General features: G+C 39.8%; 1 protein-coding gene across 2 annotated transcripts in view; it reads left to right on the forward strand.

Annotated features, from left to right (window-relative positions):
- Nucleotides 1–18,120, forward strand: part of VEZT (vezatin, adherens junctions transmembrane protein) — a 63,239-nt gene extending 45,119 nt beyond the window's left edge. For both annotated transcript variants that reach the window (XM_086610922.1, XM_086610923.1), the window contains exons 8-12: nucleotides 2,384–2,715; nucleotides 3,367–3,560; nucleotides 9,949–10,049; nucleotides 12,192–12,399; nucleotides 16,666–18,120. In XM_086610922.1, coding sequence (XP_086467048.1) covers nucleotides 2,384–2,715; nucleotides 3,367–3,560; nucleotides 9,949–10,049; nucleotides 12,192–12,399; nucleotides 16,666–17,255 — 1,425 coding nt within the window. In that variant the 3' untranslated portion in view covers nucleotides 17,256–18,120. The remainder of the gene's footprint in view (nucleotides 1–2,383; nucleotides 2,716–3,366; nucleotides 3,561–9,948; nucleotides 10,050–12,191; nucleotides 12,400–16,665) is intronic.
- The last annotated feature ends 1,240 nt before the right edge of the window (nucleotides 18,121–19,360 follow it).

A 19,360-nucleotide genomic window follows, 5' to 3' on the forward strand; every position in this document is an offset into this window, starting at 1 on the left:
GGTTGGTTCTTGTTGCATTTGATTCACTGAATTCCTAGACCTTGACTTCTTTTGTTCTGACAGTAAATGTTACCAGTAATAGCGGTTGCTAAGCTTTGAGGCTTTGTCTAATTAGTTGTAAGCTAAGAGCTACATCAGATGTAAGCTTTGGGGATTTTTTTCTTGCCTTTTCATTAGCTGAAGTTCTAATTGCAACCATGCAAGATCACTTATTTACCCACGTTTTTTTAAGCGCAAGAAGCCAGTCAGAGTTGCCCAAGCTTGCAAGCTAAGTCTTTATTTACCTGCAATCTGCAGTAATTTAGCTGAAATCTGTTTTAGTTCAACTGTTTGGGATGCTTTCCGAGTAAAGTTAAGCTCACAACTAAATCTCAGTTTACCTTAACTGGTAACAGACAGTGATGAAGGCTTGGTCTGGTGTAGTTGAATCAAGTTAAATTAACATAAATCAGTCCTAAGCAAATTGCTGCTTAGATAACAAAATAGATACATTTAGATAACCCTGAGACATGCTCGTGTTGCGACCCCTGGATTTATGAACAGTCCTCTTTAGGTTTGGGTTTTTTTTAATTTGAGAGAACTTGCCATTATATTAAAATGCAGGTAGAATACAGACATGTGTCCAGATTTAGTTAATATATTAATTTCCTTCAGGCCCCTACCTAGGCCATATGGCAAATGTAGCCTGTGTGTTTTGGATACCTTGCCCTTGAACTAAACCAGTTTAAAGAATGAAAAATTATGGCTTGAAAATAAATACTGATCCAAGCTGAGGAGAGCCAGTGAGATGTTTTGGATGAAGTTTAAATGCCAGTAAGTATCATCAAAAGTCATTGTCAGAGCAAGCTACTTGCAACCCTAAATAGATCTGGAATTTCCTTTTCTTTCATCATTATGCCTGTTTTCAGGTAGGTTTTGGATTATTATTATTATCAATTACTGAAGTTCATTACTTTTGTGTACTACTTTTTCACTGCTTTTGCCTAATGTCTGGTGGAAGGGATTGGTCTTCTTTTGCGCTTATTGTAGTGTGAGCTCTTGACTTTCTGTCCAGGGCATCACACCTTCAGGCACACTTGGGTGATTGCTGCCCATTTGTTTGCTTTTTATTGTAACACCCAGCCAAATCACTGTCTTGCATGTGTGCCACAAATTAATTTCATATCATTCTGTGCGCTTGCTTCTCATAACCATGTTTTTTAAACTGAGAATTATTTTTTTTCTTTCAGAATATTTTGTCGGTTTGCATCCAAGTATTTTTGATATACTTGTGGGTATATCAAATCACATCTATCTGAAGGCATTTAATTTTTTGTGTTACTATTCTGAATGTTTTGCTTTTGAATATTCGCACACTGGGAAAAAATGTTATTTGTCCGTAGTAGTATGAGTACAAAGATACACATATCTTATTAGAAATCCTCTAGATCTAAAATCTCAGAAAAAGTCAATTGTTAGTCCTGTTCTGTAGCTGAGGGAGGCAGAAAAAAAGCATTATGAGTAGTTACTTTTTCTTCCTCTGTCTGGAATGCTTGAGAACAGATTTCAGACTACACCTCATATTCACCTTCAGTTGTTTCGTTTCAGTAAGGACCAGAATTGCAGACAGAAGTGTCAGAAGCTTTCCTTTTTGTTTTAGAAATATAAGATGCTACTGTTATTTCATGGTCTGCTGAGCTAGCAGTCTTCTCTAAACTAAGAAAACAGTTCTTTTTGTTTCATTGGAAGTGAAAGTTCTCAAGAAATCGAAATTGTGGGTTTCCTTGCTCCCAGAGGGACTGTCCTCTTTTGAACCATATATAACATTGTCAATCGATTAATTTCTTCCAAGTCTTTCCTCCTTAGTGACATTGGTGAAGTCTCTCACTTCAGCTGAAAAAAACCCTAAGTTAGCAGTTCAGCTCTCTTCAGAAGTTGGGTGGGTTTTGTGGAAGTACAGTACCATTAGACTCGTGTTTCAGGGTTGGGTGTGGGGCAATGCATTCGTTAGTAGATCACAGAAATGATAGTTTGGTGTTATGAAGGAAAAAATGTCTTTGCTGCCACTGTAATTTTGGCAGCCCTTTGTGAGGTGTAGAGTATGTGGAGGTTTTAGCAATAATGAGACTGCCTGATGTGAATATGAGTTTTTAGACATCTGACAACCTTCTGAGCATAATTGCATGTAATATCCTTCATCAAAGAATTAACAGTCACCCAGGGTTCACAAGATCTGAAACTCACATGGTCTGGAATACCCTTCAAAAACATTCAGTGGATTTTCTTAGTTTTTCAAAGTTCTGTGGCTGGCCAAGGAATGTTTTCCCATGATACATCTGTACGTATGGTTTGGCGGCTGGCTGTCTTCCCAGGTGCACAGAGCTAACCCTACTCTGTTTTGCAGGTCCTCTTTCAGCTCTGGGTAGGGCAGAGTTCAGAGTTCTTCAGGAGGCTGGTACTGCTCCTCTCCCCAGCCAACGCGTCCCCCAAGCCCTTGGTCTCCCCCGAACGGCTGCCTCATCACATCTTGTCGGATGTGACTCAAGGCCTACCTCACACACATGCTGCCTGCTTAGAGGAGCTTAAGCGAAGTTATGAGTTTTATCGGTACTTTGAGACTCAGCATCAGTCAGGTTTCGAACGGCCAGCCAGAACAAAGCAGAAGTCAAGAGAGCTGAACAGTCTTCAGACAGCTGTACGCAGCTTGCAGCTTCATCTCAAGGCACTGCTCAATGAGTAAGTTTACACATGAATTAAGAGAATGTGCCTGTAGGAAGAAGGCTCAGACTTGAGTTCTTTGGGTTGTCAGCTTGTATCTGCCGCAAATTAAAACCAAAAAAGACAGCTGTGTACAGTCATTGCAATCATAGGCATATCTTCGTGTACTGTGGGGTCAAAGGTTCTTGGTTCTGTGTGGAATCTGATATTGTTTCCTGGTTGTTCTATAAGTACCTGGTGAAAATTCAAAGCTAAGCATTGCATTAAGATCTTGCCTTGCTTTTGTCACTCCCTTGAAAAAAATCTGAAAACTTACTTATCTGTCATTGATTTTGCAACATACCAAATGCTTTATAATAAAGTTTAGCTTATAGTAGCTACCTAGTACATATTTTTAAAGATTTGTCACTGCCTTGGTGAAATAGTTGGAACTGTTTTACTCCTTTAATCTTACATATAAGAATTACTATAATGAATGCAGGTGATCAATGTATTTTGATGTGGAGAAAAGGATCTTATTTTTAAATTTTTGGGGCATCTTTGAGGAATTGGCTGAATTAGATTCTTAAAACTTAAAGAAAATAGCAATGTATTAAATTAAATACCTGAAGGAATGGTGAAGTTGGATATTTATTATTACTTACTTCTCTTCATCTCCTCATCACTCAGGGTAATAATTCTGGAGGATGAACTTGAAAAACTTGTTAGCACTAAGGAGACACCTGAGTTGACAACAGAAGCCCATCAAGTTCTGGAACAAAAACTGAAGTTTATTCAGCCTCATATCCAGGCAAGCAACAGCTGCTGGGAAGAAGCAATTTCTCAGGTGGAAAAAATGAGTGGAAGAAACCCAAATAAAAAAGGTAAATGTGAGAGATTAATTTAGCAATTGGTGGGATACACTTTAGAGATGGAATAATCAAATGCATCAAAAACAGCACTGAGCCCAAGTATCAGAGTTTTAGCCGAAGAAGGTCTTACAACCATACGCTTTGAAGAACTGTCTACATGTGTCAGGCTTTTTCATGGTGATGACTGACCTTGAAGCTTTTGTTTCAGCAAAAAATGTAAACATGTTAACTCATTCTGTTAGACCTGTGGATTCGGATTGTTACATTCCCAAGTGTAGACTCATGGTGGCTTTTGGCCTTTGGTTGATGAATCACATGAGAAGGGATGGGATTTGGATGAATCATCCCTGAGATTTCTGTTTATTTACTGCATAAAAATTACAAAGTTATTTGAAATGACAATGACATTGTCATGAAACTTTCTTGACAGTGACATTTCCTGGAACATTTTAAACTGTAGAGGATGTATTGAGCATATAATACCCGTTCACCTGCTCTGTCAGAGAGAGTGACCTAATCTTCTGTGTGCTTAAAAGTCATACTGAGCAGCATATCCCAAAGTTTTGCCTTATGTCCCTCTCTTTAGTGACTCGTACTGCCCATGCCGTTCTCCTTCTGAATCACAATTAGCTTAAATAATGTTAGTGAAGTAAGGCTTTCCTGACACAGAGTTGAACCTGTAATTTCTAGTTTTCCTTTTTTCCAGGAGCTTTTTCACTGTCCTAGGAAGGCACAGCCCAGCATCAGAGTAATGCTGGTAATGGAAACTGCATTAGGAAAATTATGACTTGGGATATCAGCAAGTTACCTATAGAAAACCAAATTTGTAGTGAGTGAAGCTCTTAATGATATATGGGTGGGATATCCAGTAGATGGATGAATACCGCTGTGGGCCTAGAGGTGCGCAAACTGACCTTGTTCATGCTTACATCAGAACTGGGAGCGCTGGGAGGCCTAATGCAGGCTCCATGCAGGTACAGACATGGTATGACCAAATTTGTCTGTACTTTGCCTCGTATTCTAGTCTTACAACTTCCCTCTCAGTGATGCATAAAACAACCTCTGAAGATATTAAATTTACTCTGATACGTTTGCATGTGCTAGCCTGTTGTGTTTTGGATGCCCTCCACAACCAGCAGTTCCACTGATGGGTTTTTTTCCCCTTTCCTTAAATGTTCTTTCTAGACTGCATGCCACAGTATTTTTAGTTATTTTAGTTCTATTTTTACTTTGTGTATAAATTTCACAGTAGGCTTCCTTTTAAAGTTCAGTACAAAATTAACCTAGTGTGTGATCTAGAAGGGAGGGATTGTGTGGGAAATAAAAAATAAAAAAACCTTCACTTTCACTTTTGCCCAGTGACTTGCCTGGAAAGGTGCTGGGGTTGATTCTCTATTTTGCAACAAGTTTACTGAATTACTTCACAGGAGCTACTTTTAAATAATGTTGGTCATTGAAAACTATTTTTATCTGACTACATTTTACTTTCCTGATATGTTTCTAAGCAGTCTAATTTCCATGAGTTGACCTTTTCAAGCTGTGCATGAAATTGAGTCTAATTCTTCTGCTGACTTTCTACAAATCTTGACAGCTGGTCTGTTGGTCATGATTATGTGAATTACTTCATTAAATTATCTTTGGTTTTTTTCAATGCTTCCTGTAAGCTCTTTGGAAGAAGATATCTTCCTGCTGAAATAATATAACAGTTAAGCACATCTTTCTCTTGTCTTTATGCGCTATTATCCAAACCCAAATGAATCTTTTGACAAGAGCTGTAGCAAGAACCCCGTAGCAGCACAACATTGTGTCAAAGTGGACGCCCAGCACTTTTGCTGCAATAAATGCTTAGTTCAGTTAACTAGTTCACCCAGGGAGCAGTGGGAATACCGTTTTCAATGTCAGTGGTGAACACTGTTGAAGAAGCAGCTGTTTCTGATGGCTTAGACCCAGTTTTGAGAGGGAATATTTCATTACATAAAAGCTGTATATATTTTTAAATATTTATAGCAGTATCTCATAATTGTTCTTAGTATTAAACAAAATAAGCCTTTTTTGGTTCTTCATCTATACATACAAAATGTATCCAGTATTTAAACTTAATGTTTGCTTGGGTTTGGATCTTACCATGTTTATATACTGAGCAAAAATGTAGCTTTACTTGCCCTTCTTCATTCCTTCTGCTCCCAGCATGGGAAGGTTTCCTTCCATGAGAAGTAGAAGTCAGCTCAGCAGTTGCAGCAAAAGGCCCGCATTGCCCCATGGAAAGAAAGAACCTGGGGACTCGTTGCTCCATCCAGCATCAAACTGCTGTTGAACCAGGAGTTGAAAGCTTCCAACCACTAAAGAGCTGTTTTGAACTGTGAGCTGTCCTGGTTGTGGCATCCTACGTAGCTGCCTATCAGTTATTTTCAGAGCAGTTTTGCATTTCTTTAATTGTTTTCTGTATAAATGATTGTTTATACAGAATTTGGATGTCCTTCAGCAAGCGCTGCACGCTTCTTGCTCTAAGTCATTCTGTGTCAAAGCAGGTTTCTCACAGCTACGTTAAATAGCTCATTGTGTCAAGCTCTGTCAAAGCAAAGCCTTTAAATCTACCTGATTGAACATTCATTCATCAGCCTTTACTGGGTGGTGATATCAGTATATATTATGCTGTATGGTTACTTTAGTAAATGCCGTTTGGCTGCTTTGTTTCCAGGACTTGGTGTATTTCTAGAACCAGTGCCGTTAGTCACTGATTCTGTCAGATACAGAACAGAGCCTGAGCACGAGTGGGGCTTTAGCACCCTGAAGGGAATTTACCTCTACTTAAATTCATTGGACAATGATAGGCTTATCTATTGTTGTTCTTTGCTCGCTTCCCACAGGAGCTGATTCTAGACTTTCAGCCATCTTCTCTTTATTCTTTCGCCTTTTTCATCACTGATAAAACTGATTTGCCACTTAAGGCCTCGACAGTTTAAGCATGTAGTAATCTGCTGCTAATTTTACAGAATGGAATATGCTTTATGGCTAGTTATAGGGTTGTTTTAATGATCTTTGAAATAATATCCCTCAGACTGTTTATGTCTCTATCTTTGCAAATGTATACAGCTTTTTTAGATATTTGTAAGAGCAAGACGATAGTACGCTGCTACAAGCTCCTGGATCTTGCAGTCATTTGATCCACTAGAGAGGAACTAAAGCAACAGCAGTTTTAGATAAACACTGTGAATTCGTCATCTTGAAGCATATCAAGATGATAGTTGAGAAACTGGTAACTGCTGGCCTGGATAGGCACACCCTCCTTTGGGTTAAAAACTGGCTGGATGGCCGGGCCCAAAGAGTGGTGGTAAATGGGGCTAAATCCGGCTGGAGGCCGGTCACCAGTGGGGTTCCCCAGGGCTCAGTGCTGGGTCCAGTTCTGTTTAACATCTTTATCAATGACCTGGATGAGGGGATTGAATGTACCCTCAGTAAATTTGCGGATGACACCAAGCTGGGAGGCTGTGTCGATCTGCTTGAGGGTAGGGAGGCCCTTCAGAGGGATTTGAACAGACTGGATCGTTGGGCTGAGGCCAACGGCATGAGCTTTAATAAGGCCAAGTGCAGAGTCCTTCACTTGGGGTATAAAAACCCCAAGCATCGCTATAGGCTCGGGGAGGAGTGGCTGGAGAGCTGCCTGGCGGAGAAGGACCTGGGGGTGTTGGTTGACTATCGGCTTGATATGAGCCAGCAGTGTGCCCAGGTGGCCAAAAAGGCCAATGGGATACTGGCGTGTATCAAGAATAGTGTGACCAGCAGGAGCAGGGAAGTGATCCTGCCCCTGTACTCGGCACTGGTGAGGCCGCACCTGGAATATTGTGTCCAGTTTTGGGCCCCTCGCTTTAAGAGAGATATTGAGCTCCTGGAGCGAGTCCAAAGAAGGGCGACCAAACTGGTCAAGGGGCTGGAAAATAAAACTTATGAGGAGCGGCTGAGGGAGTTGGGGCTGTTTAGCCTGGAGAAGAGTAGACTGAGGGGAGACCTGATTACGGCCTATAAATACTTGAGAAAAGATGGTGGGGAGTTAGGGGAAGGGCTCTTTACATTAGTGACGGGTGATAGAACAAGAGGAAATGGGCATAAGCTTAGTCAGGGGAGATTCAGGTTGGATGTTAGGAAGTATTTCTTCTCTGAAAGGGTTGTCAGCCACTGGAATAGGCTGGCCAGGGAGGTGGTTGAGTCCCCATCCCTGGATGTGTTTAAGAATAGGGTGGATGAGCTACTTGAGGATATGGTTTAATGGGGATTAGGGATGGTTGGACTCGATGATCTCTAAGGTCTTTTCCAACCTAGAAATCTATGAATCTATGAATATCCTTAGCAACGATATCATCCCATATAGGTGGCAAACACAGCAGCCTGTACATATTAGAGCAGCTGGTTTACTCCTCTGATTTGGGAAGGCAAGTTTTCATTGATAACTTCCATATACACTTCCAAATTTGTCTTCATACCTTCAGGAGCATAATTCTATTGTTGCTGTCATTATTATTGTTATTTAAATGTTTTTATTCCAAGGCAGAATTATGCAATCAACAAAGGGAGTTGATATTTATAAAATAAATATCTCACATCAGTTTTCCACTTACTTCAAATTTCCCTGCCTGCTTCCCCTTTCTTTTAAACTTTGCATTTAGATGCTTTTGGAATGTCAAATCTTTAGCTCAGCCCAGACAACGGGGGAATCACATAGCTTCCTTGTTTGCAAAAGCAGGTAACTGAGCACCATTAAAATTGTCACTGATGTGAACCCCCTACTTTCAGAACCACACCATCCCTAAGTATTCAATGTATAGATTAGAAATTGAAAATAGGGATGAGTGGGGCTTGGCGAGGTCATCAAGCCTATTTCCCTTCTCAAGGGTAAATTAGTGTTTGTGAGTAAATGTTGTTTGCCTGTTCCTAAAACCCTCTCTTTAGAGACATTTTACAGTATTTCCAGGCATCTATTTCAGCACTTAATTCCATTACCACTAGAAAGTTATTATTGAATATAAATATCTCTTGCTGCCATTTAAAAGCGGTACTTTTGATCTACTCACAATGGAAATTCTTTCCTTCTTTATAGCTCATACATTTTTGAAGACAGCTGATGTGTTTCTATCTTCTCGGCATGACTCTGAATCCTTCAACTCTTCTCTTATGACTATACTTTATTTAGTCATTTCCACTGTTTTCCTTCAGACTCCCTCTAGTTGGTCCACAGTATTATTGAGTGAAGGAGCCCCAGGCTGGGCACTATGATCTATTCGCAGCCTGATCAGTGCCAAACAGAGTAGAAATGTGATTTCATGTGTCTAACAGTCAGTGCTGTTGTTTATATGTACTAGCATGTAGTTTGGCTTTTTGCTTGCAGCAGGATATAGCTGACTACCAGGCTCCTCACATCTTTGTCTCAGTGGTGCTGCCCAGTCAGTTGTCTTATATTTGTGCCTTTGACTATTCCAAAGCACAAAACTTTGCAGCCACTGACATGGAACTGCTGTATCTGAAATCCAATTATTCCTGGGCTGTGTCTCTGATTTTCCTGTATTATTTTTTATTCTAATTATGCCCTTCAGTATCCTTGCAGATTATCCCAATGTCAGCAGATTTAATGAACTTAAACACTTTTTGTTCACCCATTGGAAATATTAAAGAGTATTGGACTTGAGACAAATTCTCATTCAATATATTGTTCCTTTCTGAAGCTGGTAACTACATTCTGATTATCCAAAGACTGGTCTATGCACATAATAGCAACTTCTCCTGGCCTATGTATTTTGCTGATCAGTATGTCATGACACCATGTCAAAAGCCATACTGAAAATAAAATGCAGGATGTCTTTCTCTTCTTTCTATTTCTAAGACCTGTTACTGCATTGCAACGTAAAATTGGAGTGATTTGAAATCTTCTGTTCTCAACAAAACCACACTGGCTGTCATTTACCTCCTTGCTACCTTCGAAGTAGCTTCCTGTAAATTTAGCTTCATTATTTTTTCCAATGTTTTCCAATGATTTGAAGCTGATTTGCCTATAATTTCCCATCTCATATTTTGTTTCTCTTTTTAAACTTGGGCATCAAGTCTCTTTTATGGTTTTACCAATTTTTCCTGCCATCTGCAGGTTTTCAAAGTCTGTAAAAATTGAGGTTTGTTAGCTGAAGTATTTCAAGGTGAGTTTCATCAGACCCAGATTATATCAAAATAGCCAAGTTATTTAGGTGCTCTCTAACCCAGTGTTTCAATGTGTGCTAACCAGCCTTCTCACCATATTTTTAATATGTGCCAATCCTGCGTAATGAAAATGCCAAGACCCTGCCTGAGTGAGTCAAAAATGTCATTCAACACTCAGTCTTCTTGCTTTTTAATCCCTTTTTTATTTCCCCCCCTAAAGGCAAACTTGAAGTTTCCTGTGACAACCTACAGCATACTACAGTACCATTAACACAGCCTGCCATATACATAGAAAACAAAGATCCAATCCCTGAAGAGCAGGTAAAAAAATAATTTAAAAAAATGTTATTATTAAAGTAATAAGTGATGCTTGTTTTCTGCATCCATTCCTTTTACAATTGCTTATGTAGTGACTTTCTTGTCTTGCCAAGACAGATCAAGTGGGTAGCCAGTGCCATTTTGTAATTGGACTTAGAGAAAAAATTTACGTGTATTCCTTCTGCTGTTCCAAGGGGAGATATTCCCCTTCCTGGAAAAAGGAGCATTAGCATTCACTTGTTCTCCTATATCATTAGAAATAAAAGACAAATGGAGAGCAGCAACAGAAGTCAAAATAATGTAGAAAATAAAAGTGCATTGCTAAAAGGCAGAATATAAAATTGAGTCTTACTTGGATATTGTTAGATGAACTGACAGAGTTGCAAAAGTGACAAATTCCAGAACGAACCAGCCTGCCTTAAATTTGAGTAATCTCTGCATTTTTGGATACCTAAAACAAACTGTAACACTGAACAGTTTTGTGTTATTTGGGAAGCTCCTCTGTGATGGTTGGGCTGTCTTGAAGAGAGACTGGCCTCCTCCATCCCAGAACTGAGTGGCAGATGCCTTCTGAAAGCAGATTGAACAATAGTGCTCTGCTCTGTCCCTCCCTCGCCTTCTCCCAAGCCTACTGCACATGTATTCTCTCTACACTTTTTTCCATATCAAAAAGCTGGGACTAATAGCTTTACTGGCTCTCTGTTACAACGTAAATGGAGCTCAGTTTTTCCAGGTTTGTAAGCCAATATAGTTAAAAGCGGAGGAGGAGTTTGCAATTCTCAACATAGTCTTAATAAGGATTTACAGAGGTTCAATTAGCAGGATGCTTGACTGAGAAAGAATTACTTATGATGTAAATTTAAAAAAAAAAAACACATCAGCATTGCTTATTTCCACCTGTAATTGTGGTGGAATTTAAAAGGTGTATCACTTGATCATACTTGTCTCTGAATCATAGAATGATTTGAGTTGGAAGGGACCTTAAAGATCATCTACTTCCAACACCTCTGCCATGGGCAGGGACACCTCCTACTAGGTCAGATTGCTCAAAGCTTCATTCATCCTGACCTTGAACACATCCAGAGATGGGGCATCCAAAGCTCCTGGGCAACCTGTTCCAGTGTTTCACCACTCTCATTGTACAAAATTTCTTCCTTATATCTAATCTAAATCTACCTCCCTTCAGTTTAAAGCCATTATGCCTTCCCCTGTCACTACATGCCCTTGTAGAAAGTCCCTCTCCAGCTTTCCTGTAGGCCCCCTTTAGGTACTGGAAAACTGCTATAAGATCTCCCTGGACCCTTCTCTTCTCCAGTCTGAACAACCCCAGCTCTCTCAGCCTGTCTTCACAGGAGAAGTGCTCCAGCCCTCAGATCATTTTTGTGGCCCTCCTCTGGACCCGCTCCAACAGGTCCATGTCTGTCTTATGTTGGGGACCCCAGAGCTGAATGCAGTATTCCAGGTGGGGTCTCATGAGAGCAGAGTAGAAGGACAGAATCGCCTCCCGTGACCTGCAGGCCACGCTTCTTTGGATGCAGCCCAGGATACTGTTGGCTTTCTGGGCTGCCAATGCGCATTGCCGGCTCATGTTGAGCTTCTCATCAACCAACACCCCCAAGTCCTTTTCCTCAGGGCTGCTCTCAATCCATTCTCCACCCAGCCTGTACTTGTGCTTGGGATTGCCCTGACCCACATGCAGGACCTTGCACTTGGCCTTGTTGAACTTCATGAAGTTCATACAGGCCCACCCCTCAAGCCTGTCAAGGTCCCTCTGGATGGCATCCCTTCCCTCCAGCATGTCCACCACACCACACAGCTTGGTGTCATCAGCAAACTTGCTGAGGGTGCACTCGATCCCACTGTGCATGTTGCCAACAAAGATGTTAAAGAGCACGGGCCCCTGAGGAACACCAGTCATTGAAAATCTTAGGTGACTGCAGTAATGTTAACTTTCAATGAGTGGACTTGCGCCAAAATTCTACAGATATAACTGAGAACAGTGTCAGATCCACTGGCTCTCCTCAGACTGGCTCCATCTTTTTACTGTGATTGGCTTGTGTTGAGAGCACTTGATCATACATCAGATTGTAGGACAAAGTCTACACTGACAGTGAAGATCAAATTTTTTTTTCTTTCTTTCTTTAGGAATTGGAAGCGTATGTTGATTATTCAGATATGGAGAATGAATACAAAAGGGAAGATTTTTACTGCTTTTCCCAGGAAGAACGAGAGAGACAAGAACGAGAGAGACAGGAATCTAAGAGGGTGTTACAAGAATTGAAATCTGTACTGGGATTTAAAGCTTCAGAAATAGAAAGACAGAAATGGAAACAGCTGCTATTCAGCGGCCATGGTAAGCATTGCTTTTGAAAATTAATTCCTGCCTAAGAAAGGGTAGGTGTCTGCCATCAACATCTGGCTATGTTAGAATTCAGACAGTGCTTAGCTATAGTAGTGTCTTTGATAGAGCTATGTTACCTTAGTTTGGTGTTCCATCTCTTTATATTACTTGTAGCAGTCATTTTACTATATATTGAAAAAGAACTCAAGAGAAATGGGAATATGGCTCTGAAGAAAATATTGAGCTAAAATATTAAACGCACAAAATATTATGAAAGCATAAAGAGAACTGTCAGGCTAAAACCACACAAACTGAACTGGCTTTCTCTCATGGCTTTCCAGTAAATATGCATTTTAATCAGGTTGCATAAATAAATTACTTTTCAGAATTTAAAGAAACCATCAGAAATTATCCCAGACTTACAAAAATATATAGGCTAAAGTGAATAATAATAGAATCATAGAATGGTTTGTGCTGGAAGGGACCTTAAAGACCATCTACTTAAAGCCATGGGTAGGGACACCTTCCACTAAGATTGCTCAAAGCCTCATCCAGCCTGGCCTTGAACATCTCCAGGGATGGGGCATCCACAACTTGTCTGGGCAACCTGTTCCAGTGCCTCACCACTCTCACAGTGAAGAATTTCTTCCTTACATCTAATCTAAATCTGCCCTCGTTCAGTTTAAAGCCATTGCCCCTTGTCCTATCACTACATGCCCTTGTAAAAAGTCCCTCTCCAGCTTTTCTGTAGGCCCCATTAGGTACTGGAAGGCTGATATAAAATCACCCCAGAGCCTTCTCTTCTGCAGGCTGAACAACCCCAATTCTCTCAGCCTGTCTTCATAGGAGAGGTGCTCCAGCCCTCAGATGATTTTTGTGGCCCTTCTCTGGACCTGCTCCAACAGCTCCATGTCCTTCTTGTGTTGGGGACCCCAGAGCTGAACACAGTACTCAGGTCTGTTGCCTGAGCTAGACTTTGAAATATTAAAGGCTCATAAAAGAGTAAGACTGACTTTTGTTTCAATGAGAGAGTAAATATACAGAATACGTTTACAAACAAAAACCAACAACCTAACAAGAAGAGTTCTTCCAAACCAGCCTTTACTAACTCTGAGGTCTGCTGAGTAGCTCCAACCGCTTGAAAGCAGGAATATGGAAGTTTCTCTTGCCTCACCAAGACAGTGTATCTCTGTTCTAGCAGTAAGACTGGATACAACTTGATTCCTTTCACTACTTGAGCTGTTTGATTTATCATCTTTAAAATTAGCAGTAGTTTGTCTTTTCCCTTCTTTTTCCCATTTTCATTCCTTCCTCTTAAAGACAGGTCAAGAATAGTCCTCTCAAAAATTTCATTTTCTATGTTATGAAAAACAACCCTCAAGTCTGACAATTTATCCAAGGATTCTGCCCCTGCCAGTGTCTTCCAGGAAAAAAAAGACCATGGATTGCATCTTTCAATAATTTAGTGGGAACACACAGTAGCAGACCATACATATTTATGAGACTTTCTTTTGACATCAAACCCATAATTCTTCACAACTTTCTTCTTTACATCCATTTAGCTACAACTATGGTAAAAGAAATCACTTGGCCATTGCTATTGACTTCTCTTCTAGTTGAGTTAAAAAAACCTAAGACATCAGATTGCATCAGTCTGCTCAAGAGTAGGATTTCTATATTATCCTTCTGGTGTTAGATGTGACACCACACAACTCTTCACATAAATCTCTTCAAGTCTTCCTTTCCTCCCTGTTGAAAAGAGAAGGAAGGAATCCCACCTCTAGCTCAAGACTTGGCAGATCTAGTGACTGCTGCAGAAAGAGTTCTTGTCAGGAGAGCAGCATTGGATATTTCCTTATCTAGCAGCTGACAGCTGTCCACATCGGTACGTCCTCAGGCCATTTGTGGCCATAGCTGGAAAGAGTCAGGTGACTCCTGTAATCTTCAGTAACTGTTCACCTGAAACCCTTTGTGGCTTATGTTGGTTCCTTCCCTTTCCATGTATAGATATTACATTGTTTTAGGATTAGAGATTCAATGGTGAGGAGGGAGGAAAGTCTGATTTCCTCCAGCTGCCTACAACTAATCATTGATTACTTCCATCCTGTATAAAACTGGAAGACATGAGTGCAGTTCATTAAAGTAATTAATATTGTATCCTTTTGGCTCAGAGACAGTGTGTGTCTAATCTGAAAGACCGATAGGGACAGCAGATATAAATAACATCTTCTACTTAGGGAAACATTTTTGTGAGCTGTGCTTTCCACATTTGTGGCTTGCTTTATCTTGAAGATTTAAACCCAGAAAGGTTCGTATTCTTGAATCCATTGGCCCAAGCCAATGGATGGCTGTGATATCACACTTTTCCATAGCCTGCTTAAATCTTGCTTTTATAGGATGATTGTATTCCAGAAATCTTGTGTTCTCCTAACTTGTGATTATTGTGAAGAAAGATCCTGAAATATTCAAAGGCTTTAAACTGTTAGTGAAGGCACCCAGCAAGCCATTCTGATTTGTTATGATTTTTGGTTCGGTGAGGGTTTCCGCATAAAAGAAGTCAGCTCCAAACGGGCCAATATGTCTAAAGAACATGGCATGAAGTCAACTGGAGATGATAGGCTGGATTCCAGAAGAAAAACATCATCTTAGCAGAGCACCAGACTAAAGCAAATTTGCCCAGGCCCAGCACCGTGGCAATACTGCTTACAGGCTGGGCAGCGGGTAATTCATGAGAGTGTAGGTAATTTACATTTTTGGTTCTTTGGCATCCTGTTGAGCCAGTAAAATGAAAGTGCTTTTGAAGAGGTCTGTGAAGTTGTTAGTGGCATTGTTTTCATTTGACAAACATTGTAAAACACCTTTCTTCTGGTGCAAAATGACTCCCAGCCTTTCCCCTAACCTCTCTCCTGCAAAAAAGTTCATTCTGTCAGTGGTGGCGTTGTACCCAGCTGCTTCCCCTTCTCCCACCTTGTCCATACAACAGTCCTTATAGAGCTTTCTTTTCAGATTTGGACTCAACTCAGCAAATTGGCTAGCTACCAATCTGAAGTATCTATTTATTTTTTGAGAAATGTTGAGTTTGGAAGTATTCTTTGGAGGAAGTAGGCAACAAGTTTGTTTCCAAATTATAAGATTACAGTGCATATTCCTGCCTTTTCGAGGAAATGGGCAGAAATAAGCAGCAGCATGTTTTTTCACAAGATGGGGAAAGAAGTACTTCATTAACTAACAATTGAGACGAGTCTGGTGCAGCGCTCCTTTGGTATATAAGGTTTTAAAATTCGAAGCTGCAGTCTGTCAGTGTGCTAATGACAATAGTTATCAATATGACAACCATGATGATGTGCCTGCCTTCAGCTAGCTAAAGTAAATATTACTGAAATAGGATGCGATGGAAAAATCCTAATACCGTAAATTTTGTTTCCCATGAAAAGTTTGTGTATTTCCCAGAGTTATTTTCATCTCTGCTTACAGGGGTAAAGTCAGAATGGAATTAGAAAGGGAAATGCTACTTGGGAATCTGCTGTTGCCGCTCTCATTTATGTTCGTGCTGCTACTCTAATGGAGCTACTGCAGTATAGGGAATCTGTTACTTGGAAATGGACATTATATCGTTTTCTTAAAAAGAAAGACGTCTGTTCTTCAAGAAGTGATTGTACCGAGTTATACTAACCCTTAACACTGGGAGGAGAGACTTCCTGGCAAGCATCCCGTTGCTGGCAATGGGACTCGCTGCTGCTACTAACTTCAAGAGAGGCTAAATTAAACCACACTTTATTTGTGAGGACACCTTACCTGACTGTATGAATACGTGTTGTATTTATATGTTGTGGTGTATGAGATCAGATGCTGCCTATAAGGACTTTTTCATGTACCAGCTGTCTTTATTGGTTTAGGTAAACTGTTGTTTAAAATGAAGACAGTTCAAATCTGTATACAGTGCGGTAGTTTTACTTGGTTTTTGCTTTAACGTTGATTGCATCATCTGTGTTTGATGCTGGTTTTGAACATCATCGATTTCGTGCTGTCTCGTTATGTCACAGATTTTAAGGAGTAGTTACAACCAGTAGCTATCACATTTCACTTCAGCTTTGTGATTAGAAAACATTGTTTTATTTTAAGTTTTGTTTGATTGTGGCTTTTTTGTTTCTGTGGTTTCAGGGTTTTCTTTAAGCTATTTCAACCCTTAGAATCTTGCATCTTTTCAGACACAAATAACTTATTTAGATATAGCAGCTTGCTTTTAGTTATCATTTAATTTTTTTCCCCCTTTTTAAGCTGCAGTGAAACCCTTGTCTCCTGTAGAACCGCTGAAGCTACTAAATAATTTGGAATCGCATATGAATTCAGATACAGAAAAGCAGGACTGCAGCCAAAGTTGTGATAAATCAGAAGAAAAAGACTCTAATCCAAAAGTGAATTCTGCTGATAAAATCAGGACAGAATATTTGTATGAAGAACCTGAGATGGAGAAAAACAAAGACAGTACTACTGATGAAGGTATTTCTACAGAGGCTGAAGAAAGAATGTGTTATCAGCATGAAGGGGAAGTCGAAGAACTCAAGCCAAGCAATATGGATGGAGTAGAGGTTTCACAGTCTCGCTCTAAGGACGTGCTGCATTCAAAAATCAAGCATAGACTGGCCCAGCTCCACATATCCACAGATTTAAACTTCACGTCTGGTCTGGCTGCACAAGTTGCTGCCAGGTCTTTTGCTTTTACCACAATGCAAGAAGAGACTTTTGGAGATGAGGGGGAGGAGGAGGAGGAGGAGGAGGAAGAGGAAGAGAAGACACAGGAGTGTGAAGACCTTGTGGAGGACTGTGAGAATGAAGATAGAGGCTCTGAAAGTGAAAGAAAAGTATAAGTCTGAGCTGAACTTTGTTAAACCAACAGCAGGCAGTTTGGTGGAAAAAACTAAGGTGGAGGTTTGAAGATGAAAATAAGGGAAGGAAAAAAGGAGACTTAAATATAATACATCTTTTTCCCTAAGTCTGATACACTAAATAGGACTTCTAAGTATATTGAAAATTTGCAGGTAAGAGAAGTTCAGGCTGCATCCAAGAAATAGTTGGCTGTTGCCTTTTTAAGATCCTAGTGGTGAGTTTTGCAATTTACATTTGTGTTTTATTTATTTATATTTTAATGTATTGTGTTGGGTTTTTTTTTTTCTAAAAAGAAGGAAAAACAATGTCTTGAATTACAACAGACTCCCTTTTTTTTTTCCTCTCTCTGGTTCTCTTGTCGTGGTATCAATATTTGTTCCAACAAAAAAGCCAGGACGTTTCTTTTGGAAGAATGTGAACTGTTCCCTCTGATCTTCCCCCACCACTTTCGTTTCACTTCTTGTGTCTGCAGTGTGTTGGCTGAGCCACCATAGGCATTTGTGATTCTGTGGCTAGTGATGTGGCTCCCAACTAAAATGTAGAATTTTAAATAAAAACTTGAAAGAGCTAGTATTTGATGTGTCCTGGGGTATGGGGCCGAAATAGAACGAAGTTAGTCATGCTTCATATTAAGGTTTTTTTAGAATTTTATGAAGGGTTAATAAATGATTTCTAGATATTGTAATTCATGTTAGAGAAACGTGTAGTATATGTTAGGGAGGGTAATGAGCACATCAGTAGAAAGTACTATAGACAGCTAGAAGCTATCTGTTGGATTGATAATAAATGAGAACTAAATACCTATTTATTAAAGCAGCTATTAATTATTTGTTAACCTTTTGTAAACTGAACCTTAATATAATTGTTTGATTTGATATAATGATTGATTGTACATTTTTGTTTATGTCCTGAAATTATTTTCTTAGAGCAAAATTATCTGAGTGCTTCACAACATCCATTATTTTGTTTAAACAACATACTTGCTTTTCCCCGATGTTCTTTTGTTCTCCTCTAGATCACAACTATAACCTGTGTGATTAAGAATCCATGAGAGAACAAGAATTGTGTATCATCTTGTAACTTAGTTGACACTGAAGTCTGGATATTTGGTATGAGATTATGTGGGTGGTTTTTTTTCTCTGTGGTGCTGTTATGAGGAGCAGCGAACTGACGCTCACCTCACAGAGGAGCTGCTTAATGGGTTCACTGCCTTCTCTGCCTTTTGCCCTCTGACACAAACGACGTAAAGGTCTCATGTCTCTGATGGCGAGAGCTGCCTCTTTGAATGGAATACTCTACTTGGACCTTGATACATTTCCAGTCACAAAAAAAAAGCCTCATCAGTTATTTAGGGTATTTATTGTCTCTTGTTGATTCTATAGAATAAAGGGGTTTTTAGATGCAAGTGGTTAAGAGCAATATCTTTCCTAGGATGCTGTCATGGGAAGTGGGGAAGCTAAAAAAGGTCAGCAGGTTAGGGTGGAACGCTTGACCATATGTCAGAAAACAAGTGCTTTCTTTCAGCCTCCCTCTTCTATTCATGATTTTGTATGAACACTGTTAAATATGTGGATTTTTTCACAGACTGTAAAGAGGTAAATATCAATTGATAGAGATGGGAGTACTTGACTTACACTGTTCTTTCACAATATAATGCCTGTCTCCTCCCTCACATACAGAATTTGGGAAGAGAAAGTTTCGCCATTCTTCATTAACCAGTAACACTGTGTTCTGTGCCCTTAATTTTGTGTAAGTGACTGGAAGCTGAATGGATGATGTCTTGGGGAACTTGTAAAAGAAAAAAAAAAAGATACTTCTCGTTGTGTATTCAGAAGCTAAGCCTCCTCTTAGTGGCAGACTATATTCTTCAGTAACCTGTAAAGGTTAGGCTAAGATGATGAAACACTGGTTTATTTTCTCTGCGGTGAAAAAAACAAAACAAAACAAAAACAAACAAAAAAAACACAAGTCTAGAACAACTGCTTTGGATAAATTGTGTTTGAAGCATTGTCCATGCTTCTGAAAAAGAAGTCTTCCTCATCCTTGACTTGAGATCCTTGAGTTCACAAAGTGCCCAGATATTTTT

Source organism: Tauraco erythrolophus, chromosome 4 (assembly GCF_009769465.1).
Source record: "Tauraco erythrolophus isolate bTauEry1 chromosome 4, bTauEry1.pri, whole genome shotgun sequence".
NCBI classification, from domain to species: domain Eukaryota; kingdom Metazoa; phylum Chordata; class Aves; order Musophagiformes; family Musophagidae; genus Tauraco; species Tauraco erythrolophus.